Raw genomic sequence first — 17,913 nt, forward strand, 5'->3', positions numbered from 1 at the left:
ACTTATAAAAAATCGTTTGTTATCGATATTAACTGCATATGCGTTATAAACGAATAAAGCGTATGGTTACGTTTTATTTCAATAATACGCATATTCGCAGTGAGTCAGGCTGTTTTCTAGGGGTAAAAAGTGACTTTTCTTATGTAAACAAATCCACGGTGAATTGAAAATAACGTATAATGAAAAATAATTAACGATGAATAATTTTATTATAAACAGAAAGCAAAATCGATACCTTTTGTTGTGTATAAAACGAGAAGCGCCTTTCGAACAATTAAACTTTTCGCCTGGGCAACAACATAGCTTCTCTTTTAGCAAACCCATTGTCATCATCGTCATCACTATCGTCATATATAATTTTTTTATTTACGATCCTTTTTTTGGTTACGGCTGCGCTGTTGGCTGTTTTAGATATGGACGAAGGTTTAACTACATCATCGTCATCGCTATCCTCATATACAATTTTTTTATTTGCCAATCTGTTGCCAATAACTGCTGCACTGGTGGCTATTTTAAATGTAAACGAAGGTTTGGTCACCTCAGTTACCACAGGTTCAATCTTAGCCTGTTTCGCTGGACTTCTGCCGGTTTCAGTGGCCTCACTTTCAGTCTCGTCGTTATAAATAATTCCTTTCGATTTGACAGAGGTATGTGTTGTAGGTATTCTATTGTCTGACTGATCGCTCATCACTGCCCGCTCGAGAGCTGCTATTTCGTCCAAGTCAAACTCTTCATCATCATCATCAATATCGATGTGATCCCCTGTGGAAGCATGTAAAAGATCCTTCTTACTACAACTTGCTTCCTTACATATTCGATCAATTTCAGCAAAACTACTTTCGGCAACGGACAGTTCTTCATCTTCTTCACCCCAGAGATCTTCAGCAAGATTTTTGGTAGTAGTTTTTACTTCTTCGCTTGATTGGTTATCCTCAGTGAGTTGAACATTTAGCAACTCGAGATGACGTCGTACGGAAACGTAACTAAGCACTAATTTTATCTGATCGAATGTAACATGTGGCAAACATTGATTCTTGATATCAGTCATCTTGCAGCCTTCCAGCGTAGTTGGGAGTTTTGATTTGATATGGTCGAATGTAGTCTTGGCCATGCCTATTCGAGTAAAATCATTAAACCCAAATGGAAATCCGTGCTTGATTGCTTCGCACAAATGACTGATAACAGTCCCTTCTGCAAGATTACGAAATTTGCCAATATCGGCAACTGACCGACCTTCTAACCAAAGATTCCAAGTCGTCTGATGCGTAGATGAAAACTTACTTTTGGTAAATGGATTACACTGTAAAGCAGTCTGCATGAGAGAATTCTCAGAATTGTCATTATTGGGTAAAAAATTCAGCTTTTCCTGAATGCATGACAGAAAACTTTTTCCAAATTTATGTATTTTTATATCAGAGAATCCATCCAACTGAGCATTTTTCATCTCGTCTAAGTTCAATGGCCGAATGGTTGCCATTTGGTGAAGAGCTAAATTCGATGCGATCATATATGGCATGCACTCATAAGAAGTAGCAAGCTCGGATCGTTTTTTGAGCAGACTTTTAACTAGATCTTGCACAATATCTTGCTTAGAAGCGATTGATTCCAACGTTCTTGAGTTGTTCAAACTGCTAACACTGTGTACAGTTGGCAAAGGGAGCATTTTTGGCACAACACTACGCTGACTCTGAAAATCCGTATTATACAGCGGTTGGACTTTGATCTAAAACGAAAAACCATTAGCGCGTACCGTTAACCATTTACAAGATATCTTACCAATCTCAGCGATTTAAACATTTCAGCCGTTGGCTTCATCATCAGTTTCCGGTCGGATGTTGCAAGCCACTTCTTCGCCAATGGCGTAGGCTGAACCTTGTACATAAGGGCAAATTTGCAGTAGTTGTTTTGAAGTTTGACCTTGTTTAGAAACCCTTCTCGCTCAAGCAATACAGCCAGTGCCTTCCACCATTCGTCATCTTTTGATTTTCCGATACCATGCAGCGGGTGTTTCCAGTAGCGCTCGTTTAATTTCTTACTTTTAGAACCTCGAAGTAAAGCAATCGGTAAAGAAATGCCGGTTCCACCGCCAAAGACGTCGATAGCATTTAATAAATATTCACTGTCTTTGCCAAAGTCATAGTTCCCTTGTTCATCAATGCCATCGTAGCGTTCACTATCTTTTACGCCCCCAACTGTTCGGTCACAATTATCACAACAATGTTTTCGCGATTCCACTACAACATCTTTCTCTTCAAAATACTTGAGAATAAACCTTCGTCGGCACTCTCTAGTATCCAGATACTCGTGCATCTTTTTGGATAACGCCTCCATATTTTTTTGAACACCTCCGGGATTGTATTCACGCAATATTTCATGCGTCTTAAAGTCAGCACGGCTCCAAAACATAACACATTTAGATGGTTGCCCGTCACGCCCTGCGCGACCCGCTTCCTGGTAGTAACTTTCTATATCTTTTGAAGCACCATAATGGATAACTAAACGTACATCGGGTTTGTCTATACCCATGCCAAACGCTATCGTGGCTACTATAATTTGTATTCGATCGCGCACGAAACTCTCGTGCACATTTCGTCTCTGGCTGATACCAAGACCAGCATGATACGGCTCACATTCAACACGTTTATTTTTCAGCAGTTCCACAATTTCTTCTGTTTGCTTTCTAGTCAGACAGTAAATAATGATGCTGCCCTCCGAATGTTTACTGAGTAACCCTCGAAGATCCTCCCACACTCCAAGGGATCCTTTCATTTTAACATGAAATTCTAAATTCGGTCGATCAAATCCCGTACAGAGAGTTTGTGGGTTACGCAGTTTTAGACAATTAATAATGTCTTCTCTTACATTGAGTGTGGCGGTTGCAGTTACTGCTAAAATAGGAACCATAGGGCATAATTTGCGTATAACTCCAAGATTTCTGTAAGCCGGCCGAAAATCATGACCCCATTTGCTCAAGCAATGTGCCTCATCTATAGCTATTAATACCAGTTGGTCTGCGATATGCTCCAACAGATATTTTCCACTGTCCCCGGTTACGTATTCGGGAGTCAAATAAATCACACGGAACTTTCCAGCTTTTATATCTGGCAAAGGATTTGCTCGCTGAGCCGAACCCAGTAAGCAAGCGGGTATATTACTCAAATTCAACGATAAAACTTGATCTTCCATCAAGCTAATCAGTGGAGAAATTACGATTGTGGTCCGTCCGAGAAAAACCGACGGAAATTGGTATGTTAAAGACTTTCCATATCCGGTTGCCATGATAACGCAATTATCGCGACGATCTTCCAGGATCGAACGTATAATAGTCCATTGCATCGGCCGGAAGCAACTGTGGCCGAAGTGGGACGCAAGTGCAGCCAGATGAGCCGGCTGCGGTTCATCGCTTTCTGCCATTCTGGATGGAATGGACAATGGAGATAAGTTAAAGAACACCATATTTACCTATTTGCGTTATACTTACTCTGCTTCGGTCGTTTAAATTTTTAATTTGTACGTCAGTTTGGCTCGACCAAGACGCCAAGACGTAAATAAAACAAACTGCGGTTCATTTCAATCATTTCAATCCGGGACAACCAGGGGCTTGCGATGGGTGCCATGTTTTTGTTGCCAACATCTCAGCACATCTCGACAAGGTTGGCAGCAAATCTACCTGTCAGACGGGCGCTATTTCTTGCATTTCTTGAAATAGCGCCCTTCGTTAAGTCGACTGTCAAACACCGTTCGTTAAGATAGGGATAGCACCCCGCTGGGGACAACGAAGCTGAAAAAGATTTTTAAGCCTGTTTGCACTTATGACGAAATCCCATGCCGAAGTGTCATTGTATGAATGATGACAAAAGCAAAAATACTTCCCTCTTCTTTTTTCTCACATAAAAACCAAACAAATGTCGACCAACATTTGAAAAGGGCGGATAAGTCAACTGTCAAACGGAACGAGTGAGAGTTCATTTTCCTATCCCCCGCTTAGGCGCGCCCGGCAGAAATCGAACAAAAATCTGGCAGCGAAAAACTTTTTCTGCCAGACATTCTGCCGGATTTCTGGCCGCCGTCACCCGTGAAAACTAGCAGAAATGCAACAACCGATTCTGGCAGAAATTTCGCCTAACAGTTTTGTCTGCCAGATTTCTGTTCGATTTCTGTCAGCCATGTCGAACAGAACCGATACCGAAACCGATTCAACCGGTTTGTGTTTTTTGCGTAACTTTTTGATTAAAAAAAGCTGTCATCAAAAATAAATACAATACATTCATACATTTGCGCATTTTACACTACTTAATATTGTTCATTCTTACGTTCAGCTTATTTTTTTGTTTTCGGTGCATTTCAGAAGCTGAAACCAGATGAGCGAGACCTTCGGTCTGCAAACAAAAAGAATGCACGGAGCACGCACGTTATTGGAATCGACCATTTAAAATGTTTCGTGAGGCTTTAAAAACAGAAACTAAATCCCGCAGAAACAGGTTAAATATTATTTTCTTGCCTGTAATGCAGAACTGCAACATTAGGTAGCATCGTGTGAAGCACGTATCTCCCGTTTTAAAATGTCATTTTTGACATACAGAAAAGCGAACGAAAAACGAAGAAGACGAACCGGTTCTGAATGTCAAATTTTGCCGGCGCCATATTGATTCTGTCCGATTTCTGCCAGGCATCCGAATTTTTCCTAAGCGGGCACTCGTGAAAACTAGCAGAAATTCAACAACCGTTTCGGGTAGAAATTGCACAGAGAACAGACAATTATGTTCATATAAAATATTTTATTTTAGGTGTGTAAAGCTTTTAAACAAGACACTAGTGACATCTCTCTTAGAGTGCACCAGTTGTCCAACATCCTCGTTGCCAAATTTATTACAGTATCCCCCCGCTAATCCGACACCCAATAATCCGACGACTCAATAGTCCAGATCTCGCTACTCCGGAAAATTCCGAATTAAAACGTATTGTACTTGACTTCTTTCAATCGAACACTACCTTCGTTTGGCGTCTCCGTTAAAGTCAGAATGGCACTCTTTCTAACTAAATGAAAATGGTACATGGTGCTGCTTCTAACTACGTTCACTTTTGCCATGGCTATAATATTTTCATTGCTACTCTCAATAGACTGATGCTTATTTCGACACTAACTAAGAATTTCAAAGTATTTTGTTGACGAAATAGAGCATTACCGAGTATAAAACATAGTTATTGCGTACTTACGACAAATATTTTCAAAAATGTTTACGTATGGATGTAAACAAAACCACATTTCAAACTCACACTGACGTCAGTTTGACTGTCGGATTATCGAGTCAAAATTCGCTAATCCGGCTATAAATTTGTCGGATTAGCGGGGCGGTACTGTATGTATGCTTGTCATAATCTACATCGTCGAAACACTGGCAACTCCAATATCAGTTACTGTAGCCCGCTTAGGAAAAATTCGGATGCCTGGCAGAAATCGGAATTCGCTATAAGGCTCTCTAATCGGTGTTTTGACAAGTCTCCTGTTCGATTGGACTTACTTTTGACAACTCATTCTGTTCGATTGGAATTTTGGGTTTAAGATGGCGACTCTCTAAGGCTCTCTAGGAAACCACTTGCTTTGGACGGAAAATATCGATATCGATTCGCATCGCCCATCCCTACAAACTGGTCACCTTTTGGCCTTTGTCAATTTCCATTTCCAAGCTATAATATCCCGAATAAATACAAAAGCAAAGCGGAGTTTAGTTTCCGGTGACATTTTTCGGTTGTTTGGCTTGCTGCACTTTTTGTAGCGTAAAATAATGTCTAAACGTAGAAATCAGTTGGATTCTGCGGAAAAGCGTGAGTACTTGTTTTACTATGTCTGACGACCTACTCTGATCGTTAATATAGGCCGCTCTTTGCAGAATGTAGCTCTGGCTCGCGGTCGTCTCAAAGGAGCGCTTCAGCATGTTGTCCCACAAAGTGAGAGCGATGACACCGACGGGTCGGATTCGGACGAACTGCAACAAATGAATCGTTCGTCAAAACGACAGAAAGTTTCAGCCACTGATACCATTCCCATACCTCATCAATCGTACCTTATGAAGTTGTTCGACCGCAGCGTCGATTTAGCTAGATTTGATGAGTCCACGCCTTTGTATCCTATTTGCCGAGCGTGGATGCAAAATCAACCACGGCTAAATCCCGATCATACCCAACTAACAGTTTATCCAGTAAAACGAGAGAGAAACAACACAATGGCTGAGCAATACCGCTGTAATGAATTAAAGGAAGTTCGAACAATGCCTAAGCCAGAGCCTGTCACTGGTGTTACAGCAAGCAGATGTCCATCACCATTGGCCTGTCAGACAGAAGTTTCGAAGGCAAGAATTGATTTAGCAGCTTCCCCGCTAGCTAAATCAACTTTAATGGCGGAACATTTGTTTCGCTGGGAACAGGTTCGCCGTAAGTGGCAAGAGCACGGAAGAATAGTGGATAGTCGCTATAATGCTAGTTTTGAATTACTTGATGCATTGCTTAAGGCACGTATATAGATGTGGCTGGTCGTGCTAAAGATTTTGTTTTATTGAACTAACGACGCATACAAATGATGCAAATTTTAAATAAGATATTTCATTTTTAAATTAGGCGAACAAAATTGAAGTTTTATTACACTGGAATCACACGAACATCATCGGCAATGTATTGCGACATTTGCCCCTATTTAGACTACCCCGATTTACACGATTATCAGAGTCGAATCTCGCACACGATTTCGCTCAAGGAAAATGTAGTGAAAAAAAGGGCAAGAAGGAAAAAGAAGTCAAACTTATAAGTTGATTAAACTAAAAGCCACTCTGCCCATAAATGACAAATTGGCTAATATGCCACCGACATGAACATGAAAAAAATGCAATTTTATTACTTTTTTGTGTAAAAGATGTTTTACGCGGTAATGGCAACCTGTTTAATGTGCATATTACCCCTCATACACACCGAAGCCACACCGTTGAGTTCCAACAGCGATAGATGTGGCCAAATTCCCTCCGCCGGACGTTTTTAACGCAGTAGCCAGTTTTTCATTTATAAACACAAGTAGAGTTTACAATTCGGGAGCAAATTTGGCTAACGTCCATACGTTGTGAATTATCTCGTGTTAGTGAGTCTACAAAATGGCTTGAAACTACCTAAAACAATAAAGAAGCACAGGTGAAGACGAAGTGGACGACGAAACAAGTAATCCGTGCACCCCGGGCAAGTTGCCAACGAAGCGTGTGCTTCAAGCGCTTGAAGCCAGAAGGAAGAAGCAGCTACTCCGTCATTAATGGAAGCTGCGAATCCTGCTGTCTTGATTGTAAAAAAAAAGATAAAATGTGAAAAAATAACAAGATTCGATCCAAAAACCTTGCGATTGCTAACCATACGTATGAAACCACCACACCACATGATCAGTTTTAATGTGTGATGGAAAAATGCGAAATAAGAACACATCGGTTGCTGCGCATGCGGTTTGAAATCATTATGGATATTAGCCAACTTCTCATTTATTTTGGATATTAGCCAAAATTGTTTCACGTCCTGTGCCTCCAAAAATACATTTTTTTACAATCGGCTTCCGTAGGAACATTGGTTGGAGTGTATGCTATCATGTGATATTATGATCTCAATTTTGGAAAAAATGGCATATTAGCCAATTTTTCATTTATGGGCAGCACTCTAGCGTCAAATTAACAATGCAAAATGCGATTTGTTTCAACAAATGATTATCACAGTAGTCTAAAAGGGGCAATATCGCAACGGAACGTCAGTGATGGTCGCATGCATTTTCAGGCTGTGAATAGTGATGTCCGATTACTTCTCGATTAATCGAACTAATCGATTATCCGCTAAAATAATCGATTATTTTTTAATCGATTGCTTTATGTTCCAATTATTAGATAATCGATTAACTGGCCGATCGATTATACCGGATTATTTAAAATTTTATTCTTTGACAATTTCTAACAAATTTAATTATTACAGTGGCAGGCGCTTACCTTCTAAATTAACCACACGCAATCAGCCAGTTCGTTGGTTTCGAGATACGATGCTGATCTAAGACACCAGTAGTCGTATGTTCAAATCTCAGCCAGGCAGTGCTCCTAGATACAGTCAGTAGGATTGTTGCAATAGCCCCGTAACTGTCTTGTACTCTAATATCTGGCTGTGAAGTCTGTCGATAAAGATGGGTCAAATCTTAGAAAGGATGTTTAATCCCAAGGTTTTGCTTATAATCATCCAGTTTGCACGCAGTAGGCCGGTTTAAATACCACGCTGAAGCCTAAAAACCAAACTAAACTTTATCTAGATACTAACTGTGCTACCGTCAAAAGATAATTCGAAAATTTGTCAGTCTGTCAGACACGGAATTTTGTAAGGAATTTTTAGAAAACTGGGTAATACACTTCGTCTTTTTCTATACAAAAACCAAAAAATGCGGTCTCCTCGATTTCTATGTAACTAGCCTAAGTCTGACTGCACATTCCAAAACACTCGTGGACGGTACTATGGGACGCAAAACTATTTTTTGGTGTCGGGAATTGTAACGAGGTTACAAAAGAAATAAGGTAACAAACCCTATTGTCCAATCCCACACACAACCGTCACTAAAAGCCTGTTTGCGTTACCTGTCGTTATCCCCGAAAAAAGGTTAGGGTACCGCGACAGTAAACAAACCCTGCTAATGCCCACCGGATGGAACCTGGTGAAACTAGCCGAAGCTGAATCGTCGGTCCCGTCGTAAAGTCCTGTGCTTGACAGGACAGGCAAATCAGTCTGGGGAATGAGCGATTTTAAAGATAGCCACCTAAGAGACGACACGCAAGATTGGAAAGGGCTAGAAGTTAGAAGACGCAAAGTGATACATGAGACGACGAAAAGCGAAGTAAACTAGTATTCGGAAAAGATACAATAAATAGAAGTAAAGTGGAAAAAAACACGGGTAGAAAATATAGGCGCTAAAGCGAGGTTAGATTACCTAGTCGAACGAAGCAAAAGACCACCAGCACCCTCCTTCAAACGGAGGTCTTCCCTTAGATCTTGAGAGCGCGACCGTCGTCAGTCGGCCTCAACACGTGTCGACCATGAGTGCGTGATGCGATTCTCCGAGCAACACACCGAGCGAGCAGGCAGTTGCTACCATCCGTGGCCCTATACACCATCGATCGTAGGAACCGATCGCCGAAGAGCGAACCGTATGCTATACCCACCACATAACCAATTGTTACTGTCCGTGGATTCATCACCGTTCGTACCGGCTACCGGATGTCGGACCCGGTCGAACTAAAACATTCCATTCACCATTTGCCACCCACCACGTATTTGGTACGGGCTATCTGTAAGCGGTCTACGAAACCGCTGGTCTAACACAGTCACCTGTTCATCGGAACATCAGAGACCCTTCGTCGACAAGAAGCAGCAGGCCGTAAGTAAAACTGAAGAAAATTAACCACTAGATTAAGCCAAACGTGTAAATGAAGATCTGTTAACCCTCGAAATGGTGTTTGCTGCGATATGTGTCCTCGGAAAGTGTGAGTCCCCGAATGTGCCCCCCCCCAGATCGGTTCGCGAGTTAGCCTTCGGTAGGTTAGTGTAGGATGCCTAGGGGACTCTGCACTAGCCGATGGTTGCTCTTGTCCCCCTGTTGAGTCGGTCGAACGGATTTAACCGATGTTAGGTAAGTCGGGATTTCGTTCGTAAGTTTATAGTTGAGCGTTTGATGGACCTGCCCTGAGGTATTCTAGCCGGACCGGGATTGTATCGCTAAACATGCTCCTTCACGGCAAGTTAATCCTTGCCTGGCGCTTAAGTGAAGGTTGTCACTGCTCCCTGCCCTAAAAACCATCCCGCCCCGTTACAGGACGTAAAGGTTATAACCAATCGATTATTTCGATTAATCGATTATGCAGCGCCGATTAATCGATCTCGATTATTGGCCGCCTAAAAAGTAATCGATTGTTAACTAATCGATCAACTGAAAAAATCGGACATCACTAGCTGTGAACCATTTCGCGAAATTTTTAACTTTTTGGTTAAAATTTGACAGTTCGATGGTTTTCCGAAAATACCCGATAAAAATCCCCCCTACTTTTCCCCCGATTTAGTATAGGTTCGCGTCGGCTGAATCGCCCGATTTTGGACCCGACGAATCGGCCGATTGTTGCAACGACGCTTATGGGAGTTTAACAGGGCGATCTACCGATTCGTCGGTATGTTTAATCGATCGACAAAAACCGACTAAATTGGCTGTTTAGTCGGGTGATGAAATAAAGGTGTCTGCAAGGGTTATTTACATAAATTTTCATCCTGTTGCGGCGGTAACCCGCATCGTCAATCACCGCAACGAGAACAGGGAAAGGTGGCCAAATATTTTTTGGTTTATATGTGCAATTGTTACTGATGCTTTAGCAACTAAAAATACATAAAACAATATCTTTTAGCATCTTACATTCAACAATATGTATTATATAAATTCATTGAATATCATAAGTATAAAAATATGTGTAAATGTGGTAACAAAATTTAAGAAGTACGGAATGGGGTTGCAAATATCTAAACAATAGAAATTGATCTATTTGTATGGCAGCTCTGGACAAAAGCACATCCTTCAATATTTGGCGAGGTCAGCACTGGGCGATAATGTATCGATATAACTGGTACTGATATTCGTGGACGAAATCTCGATAGTTTTTTGACGTAGGACTACGTCTTACGGCAAGTTTTGAGATAGGGTGTCATTCCAAAAAATCGAAAAATGCGAGCGTCACGAAAAATGAAAGGTTTTGAGCGCTAATAGCTCAGCGGTTTTCCGATCGATTTTCAATATTCTTACACCAATCGATCGGAAAATCTTCTAAGAATTGACCCAAATGAAGAAAAGTATGGATTCTTGATGTTGAACTATTGAAAAATTGAAAATAATGAACCTATGTTTTACCAGAATTCTCGCTTCGTGATTGGTTGGAAGATTCTTTACAATGATCTAAACCTATACCAATTTGATATCTGTGCTTGGGAAGTAATCCAAAACAAGTGACGAAGTTTCCTCATTTCAACAAGATTTCTTATGACCGCGGTTAAACCTAGACCATTTTGATGTCCTTGCTTGGGAAGTACGCCAGAAAGAGTAATAAAGCCCCCTCGTGCCAACAGATTTCTTACGAACGCGATTAAACCTAGTCCAATTTGATGTCTGTGTTAGGGAAGTATGCCAGAAAAAATGACAAGTTCGTTGTCCCAACAGATTGCAAATTCTTTACTGCGAGACGATTAAACGGTTTAATTTAAACCTAGGCGAATTTGCTATCTGTGTTGGAAAAATGTGCTACAGCTGTAGTGTTCGGTTACAATACGACTCTGTATGTAGTGAAAAGATGTGCTGTTGATAAAATAGGATTGAATTGGTAAAATCCCTTCAACGACGGGAACCATGGGTAATAAAAACAATCTTTAATTTCAGTAAGGTAGCAGGAAAGCAATAGTTTGTGTTCTTGATTTTGTTAAGTAGTTTTCAAATGCACAATCTTTTGAGAATTGAACGTAAGCAATGTTACTACTTTGATAAATGTTACATACAACGCATGTAGCATGTTTGTATGTTGCATATAGCATGTATACATGAAGAATCGAATGATTGCAAGCATGAATACATGCTACTATCACTACAAAGAGACCTACGTAGTCCTGCGTCACCTACATATGCGGTCGTGTCTTGTACACAACCCCTCTGATTTTTTCGAAATAGTTAATTGCGGCATGCATATAACAGCTTTGTAAATGTTAACACGTTATAAAACAAGTCAAACGGAGTGTTATAAAACAAATGTAAAATGCAGATCGTCACGTGATGCGAGCATTTTTGCTGATTATGCTCTCAGCTGAGTATACGTATCGATATGTGAAAAATATCGATATTCAGTTAACGAAAATTCGTCAGCTTCGCCCAACACAATATTATTTCGACAGCTTGCTATGAACTTTCCGAGAATGAAAAGATTTCTTGCAAAGCACAATATAAAGGGTTGACCAAGTTATGAGAGCCAATGAGATATGCACAGGTGAGGAAGAGAGCTTCGACAAGTTTCACTGATTTTTCGTCAGATTTTTTTTACATTGGTATGGATGCTTATCGCATTGTAAATTTGTTCAAACAACCCGGGTTGAAATGAGATAAATTTTATCTATCAAATAAAAGCAAATGAACATCAAAAATTCCTCCGATTTCAACTCGGACAGAAAAAAAACAATATTTTCATCCTCACCTTATATGCTCTCATTGAGCAATAGCTATAGACCAAATCAAGGTGACGTCATCTGGCATACTGATACTGGCGATACTTGCGCCCTTGTTTACAAACAGACCGCAGAGTCAAAAAAAGTTGAGGCTGTTTAAACGGCAAGTTTGTTGTTTAAACCGAGTTTAAACAGCATTAGGACTAAATTTTAAAGCCATTATGCCTGTAAAATAGCATTGGGCGATACTGTATCTGTATCGAAAAAATCGATACTTTTGGGCCGATACATCGATATTTTGGATCGATACTGAGCGTCCCGATACCGGCCAGTATCGATGCTAAAACGCCGATATTTGTATCGATACCTTTATATAGTAAAAGCTAGAGAAACTAAAATACTTATCCTAATTAATAACCTTGCTTATCCTAATGCGATGTCCATTAGGATTTCACCTGCATAACAATGTTCCGCCAACAAACTCGGTCCTTGGCTGCCCGTCTCCAATTTCTCGAATGTCCCACACTTTCCAGGACTTGCTCCATTAAATGGAGTCTATTTGGTCTAACCGTCGAGCACGCTGCGTACCTCTGCGCCTGGAACCAATCGGATTCGAGGCAAACATCATTTTTACGGGATTGTTTTCCGGCATGTCTCGCCCATTGTACCCTTCCAGCCTCAGCAAATTTCTGAATACTGGGTTCGCCGAAAAGCTGCGCCAGCTTGTGGTTTATGTTTTTTCTCCATACACCGTACTCACATACACCACCAAAGATGATCCTAAGCACACAACGTCCAAACGTTGCCATGGCCGTTGCAGCGCTTTCAAGTCTCCGTCGAGCGTTGTCCACATTTCGTGCCCGTATACTATCGGTCTTATTTGCGCTTTGTACATGGTACATTTGATACAGGGTTGAAGTTGGTCAAATTTTATGGTCTTGTAGAATCCGTAGTAAGCACGACTTGGGGGGCTCCGTAGCCGCAAGGTTACCGAGTCTGATTTGACAAGCGAGTGGTCGTGGGTTCGAATCTTAGTAGAATCAAGCCATTCGATGTCAAGTGACTTTAGCATGGGTTTATTCTCAGGCCCCTCCATTTACCCTTCCTTCGAGCTGAATTCTATATTTACCCTCTGAAGCCTCTTAACAGTGCAAATGTCCCTCCTACAGTTAAGTGTACTGGTCAGAGGTACGAATAAGTCCTCGCCAGGGACGGCTATAATATGGGATAGTGCTGGCAGCGAGGAATAAGTGGGTAAAGTAGATTAAGCTTTGAAGGAAGGGTAAACCCCAATACACGCAAGCACGCATAAAATTCGCTAACTCAATAAAATCGCTCACTCAATAGCGATTATAGCAAAAAGAAATGCAGTGCAGGTCATACAGCAAACACCCGGGCGATATTACAATAGATCAACTATACTGGTCGCAGTAATGAGTCCACACATGGAAAAAAAAGCACGACTTCCGGCAAGAATGGTGAGGTGTGTTTCTCTGCTGCAGTTGTTATCCGACGTCATCAACGACCCGATGTATATAAACTAGTTTACCACCTCGAACTCGTAGAAATTAAAATATGAGGTGTACCTAATTAAAAGTACGGCGGCTATTTTTATCGATAAATATACTAACGCTGCAAAAATAGATGCATTCCTAGTTCCAGTCTTAAATCAAATTTTAAATAAAACTTTAATTTCAATTTGAAATCCAATTTCAAGTCGGATTTCTTGGGCGATGTAAAAATTAAATTAAATTTCAAATCCTATTTCAAGTCCAGTTCGAAGTTCCTTTTTAAGTCCGATTTAACTCCAATTTCTGGCGAAGTTGTAAGTAAAATTTCTAGTATAATTTTATATCCAATTCAGGTTAGTTTCAAGTAAAATTTCAAGTTCAATTTCATGTCTCATTAAGTCCTATTTCATGTGTAATTTCAAGTCCTATTTATATATTCTAGTCTAAATTAGTCCAAACTTAAGTTTAACTTCGCGTCCAATTTTAAGTGTAATTTGAAGCCCAAATTCAAGTTCCACTTTTAGTTTAATTTTAAGGACAATTTAAAGTCTTACTTCCAGTTCAATTTAAAGTAAATATTTAAGTTGAAATTGATTCAAACTATCCAATATCATTTGATCATCAATATCAATTTAAAGTACAATTTTTAGCATAATGCCATGCTTAATTCTAAGTTAAATTTCAGTTTCTATTTCAAGTTCAATTTTAAGTAAAATTTCAAGTGCAATTCCAGCTCCGATTTTAAAATAATCTTCAAATGCGATCATTTAGACAACTCGCAAGTTGCTGAGAACTACGCGCACTTGCTGAGTGAAGCTTTGCTTTCCTCAATGGAGCTAGCTGTCTTGCCACTCGAAAATGGATGTGGTTGGATACGCTAGGCCGTCAATGAGGCCGCAACCGCGTTGTTAAGTGAAGAAACCCTGCATGGAGTGACTTTTGATGGAGATGAACTGGAAGGGGTTGATGAATTCATAAATTAGGGATCTCTGGCAACCGCCGTCAATAATACGAGTAAGCAGATTCAACGACACATTCTAGCTATGTCAGGTCTACTTTTGCCTTCGTAAGTGATTTCGATCAAGGAGCATAAACCGTACGCAAAATATAAGTGCATTTGCCGTATTTGAACGCAAGGTGTTGGTAACTGGAAGCAGAGAGCGGTCCAGGCATATAAACCACGAGCTGCAGGCACTACTTTGAAAGATTCCCATCGTACACGCATTGGCGTAGCTAGAGGGGGTGCCTGGGGTACCAGGCCCCCTCCAGAATTTTGCAGGCCCCCTCCAGAAATTTTCCCCATTGTAATTGAAAAACCGGAAAAACATTCAGTGTATATATTCTCACCGCGTTGATGTTTTCCTTTTTTGCTAGGTATCGCAAACGCGTAGTTGTTGTCATCGTTAGTAGCCGTCAGTAACCTGATAGCCACCCCGGCTGTTATAAACAGTCGTCTCCATTCAACTCGATCTTGGGCCACTCGGCGCCAATTTTCCAGTCTCAGAAGTCTCAAATCACTTTCGACTTGGTCGTGCCATCTTCGCACGTTAAGCCTCCCTGTTCCTGGTGCTGATGTAGCTGTTGAAAAGAGCTGTTCCCGTCACACTGCCGTCCGGTATCTTTACGAAATGTGAGGCCCACGATAGCCTACTGGCTTTCGCCAGATGACAATGAGAATCTCTCCAAACAGTTTCTGTAGCTCGTGATTCATTCGTCTCTGCCACTCTCCGCTTTCAGTTTGTTCTCCGCCAAATATTGTCCGGTGTGCCTCCCGCTTCCGGCAAGCGACGCTGTGAACAGTTACCGTCCGTGTGAGGCACGTGTTTGATTTATCAAGCCTCTTTCTTTCATGTATTTGGGCTTCGACGCACTTATGTTTAACCCAATCCTCCTAGACTTCGCTTTCGTCGGACCACCCCCTCAAGAGCGAAGTTGAATAGTATGTAAAAAGGATTCGAAAGTGTTCCCGAGTTACACACGAAATACATCTCTCGATACAATGTAGCTCTGATCATTTGCCCCAGTTTATCCGGAAAACCGTGCTCTTGCATTATCTGTCATAGATAGCCTCGATCGAGTGCATCGTATCTGCTTTGAAATTAATAAAGATGTGGTGCATGGGCACGTTGTACTCCCGATATTTCTGCAAGATCTGTCGGATGATAAACATCTGGTCCGTAATTGCGCGGGCTCTCATGAAGCCCGTCTGGTATTTCCCTACAAAACCCTGTGCTATCGCTGACAGCCGGCGTAACTGGATCATAATGAAATTTTTTTCGGAAGGCACCCCCTGGGCCCCCTCCAGGGAAATTACCTAGCTACGCCAATGTGTACACGGCTGGCATGTTGTACGAATGCACCATTGGCACCAGGATGAAACTGACTTGGGAGTTCTTGATATAGCACAATCCACCCCGGGTCGCTACAACGTAGCATTTTTTTTCTTGTCTCACTTGCTGATAGCGCCATCACTGGTCTGCAACATGCATTCAACCAAATTTCAGCAGTGTTTTTTTTTCATGTGTGGACTCATTACTGCGACCAGTATAGTTGATCTATTGTAATATCGCCCGGGTGTTTGCTGTATGACCTGCACTGCATTTCTTTTTGCTATAATCGCTATTGAGTGAGCGATATGCTTATTTTAAATTGAATGCGTGCTTGCGTGTATTGGGGTTTACCCTTCCTTCAAAGCTTGATCTACTTTACCCACTTATTCCTCGCTGCCAGCACTATCCCATATTATAGCCGTCCCTGGCGAGGACTCATTCGTACCTCTGACCAGTACACTTAACTATAGGAGGGACATTTGCACTGTCAAGAGGCTTCAGAGGGTAAATATAGAATTCAGCACGAAGGAAGGGTAAATGGAGGGGCCTGAGAATAAACCCATGCTAAAGTCACTTGACATCGAATGGCTTGATTCTACTAAGATTCGAACCCAAGACCACTCGCTTGTCAAATCAGACTCGGTAACCTTGCGGCTACGGAGCCCCCCTCTCAGCAGTGTTTGACTTTCATCTGTCTCAGCAAGTGTTACGCTCTACAGTTATTTCAATGTTTCGATGTTTACTGTATTAGGTGTTAAGGGCCATTAGGAGCATTGTTACCTGTTGGTGTTACCACTTGTAGAGCAAAGTGTTTAATTTAGTTATCTGTATGATTGTAGAGGTACATTCTCACGGTCATCATTATTGTCCAGTTTTGTATGGCTTGTACCTTTTGTAGCGTAAACAGAGGTGGAAGGGGGTTAAATTAATTAGTTTGTCGAATCTAAATCTTCATCCGCACGTTTGGGCAGAAAATGTTCTGATTTTTTAGTTCGACCGATATGGTCACCTCGCTTTTATTCATAGGTTCCATTTCTAGCATTTTTGTCTGTAAGGTTGCTGAGTGCTCGATTTCTGGCCCGGCCGGTTTTTCACTTGCAAAGCTGGTGACCGGTCAATCTGGCAAAAAGTCGGTTTACCGACTTAAGAAAACGGATTTGCTGAAAAAACGGATGAAAATTAAGCTAAATAATAAACAAAAGTATGGTTTTCGTTGTGGTTGCGTACACCCTGTCAGTGTATCGATACCGATATCGATACTACTGGTATCGATACTTGCCGCCCGATATTTCAGCCGGATCGATACTTTTAAAAAATTTGTATCGATTAGAGTGACTATATACAGAGTGGCGACAATGTCAAAATTGGAATGATAATTATCTGTCAGTGTCATTCCAATCGAGCAGACGACCTATCCAACGCGTTGGCAACGCGTATGCGGGAAAGAGAAAGAAAAACCTTGGAAAAACCGCATTGCATACATTTGGGATGACTTGTCGCCACTCTGTATATAGTCACTCTAGTATCGATATTCGAATATCGATGCTTCTCGCAGTATCGCCCAATGCTACTGTAAAATGTTAAAAAACACGCTACATTCGCTATAAACGGAAAGGAAAGTTTTCCAAAATGTAAACAAGGGCGCCAGTATCTGTCAATTGACGGTATGATGATTTGGTCTATAGACCAAATCAAGGTGACGTCATCTGGCAGATACTGGCGCCCTTGTTTACAAACAGACTGCAGAGTCCAAAAAAGTTTCAGCCGTTTAAACGGCAAGTTTGTTATTTAAACCGAGTTCAAACAGCATTAGGACTAAATTCAAAAGCCATTAT

The 17,913-nt window shown here is 41.2% G+C and overlaps 2 protein-coding genes across 2 annotated transcripts; one reads left to right on the top strand and one right to left on the bottom strand.

The window, feature by feature from the left end:
- Positions 1-211: 211 nt before the first annotated feature.
- On the bottom strand, positions 212-3,594 carry LOC128737772 (bifunctional 3'-5' exonuclease/ATP-dependent helicase WRN-like). Its single transcript, XM_053832482.1, has 3 exons — positions 3,482-3,594; positions 1,777-3,415; positions 212-1,723 (listed from the first exon to the last, which is right to left on the bottom strand). Exons 2-3 carry the CDS (start codon positions 3,412-3,414, stop codon positions 275-277), a joined length of 3,087 nt encoding a protein of 1,028 aa, XP_053688457.1. The 5' UTR covers position 3,415; positions 3,482-3,594; the 3' UTR covers positions 212-274.
- Positions 3,595-5,729: 2,135 nt separating this feature from the next.
- LOC128745349 (protein lin-37 homolog) lies at positions 5,730-7,036 on the top strand. Its single transcript, XM_053842395.1, has 2 exons — positions 5,730-5,826; positions 5,878-7,036. Exons 1-2 carry the CDS (start codon positions 5,787-5,789, stop codon positions 6,519-6,521), a joined length of 684 nt encoding a protein of 227 aa, XP_053698370.1. The 5' UTR covers positions 5,730-5,786; the 3' UTR covers positions 6,522-7,036.
- Positions 7,037-17,913: the final 10,877 nt, after the last annotated feature.

The sequence above is a fragment of the Sabethes cyaneus genome, chromosome 1 (assembly GCF_943734655.1).
Source record: "Sabethes cyaneus chromosome 1, idSabCyanKW18_F2, whole genome shotgun sequence".
NCBI lineage: Eukaryota > Metazoa > Arthropoda > Insecta > Diptera > Culicidae > Sabethes > Sabethes cyaneus.

Coding starts and splice junctions, on each gene's coding strand:
- LOC128737772 (XM_053832482.1), bottom strand. CDS start 3,414: ATGGCAGAAAGCGATGAACCGCAGCCGGCTCATCTGGCTGCACTTGCG. Junction 1,724..1,776: donor TGTTTAAATCGCTGAGATTG/GTAAGATATCTT, acceptor TTTTCGTTTTAG/ATCAAAGTCCAACCGCTGTA.
- LOC128745349 (XM_053842395.1), top strand. CDS start 5,787: ATGTCTAAACGTAGAAATCAGTTGGATTCTGCGGAAAAGC. Junction 5,827..5,877: donor GTTGGATTCTGCGGAAAAGC/GTGAGTACTTGT, acceptor TCGTTAATATAG/GCCGCTCTTTGCAGAATGTA.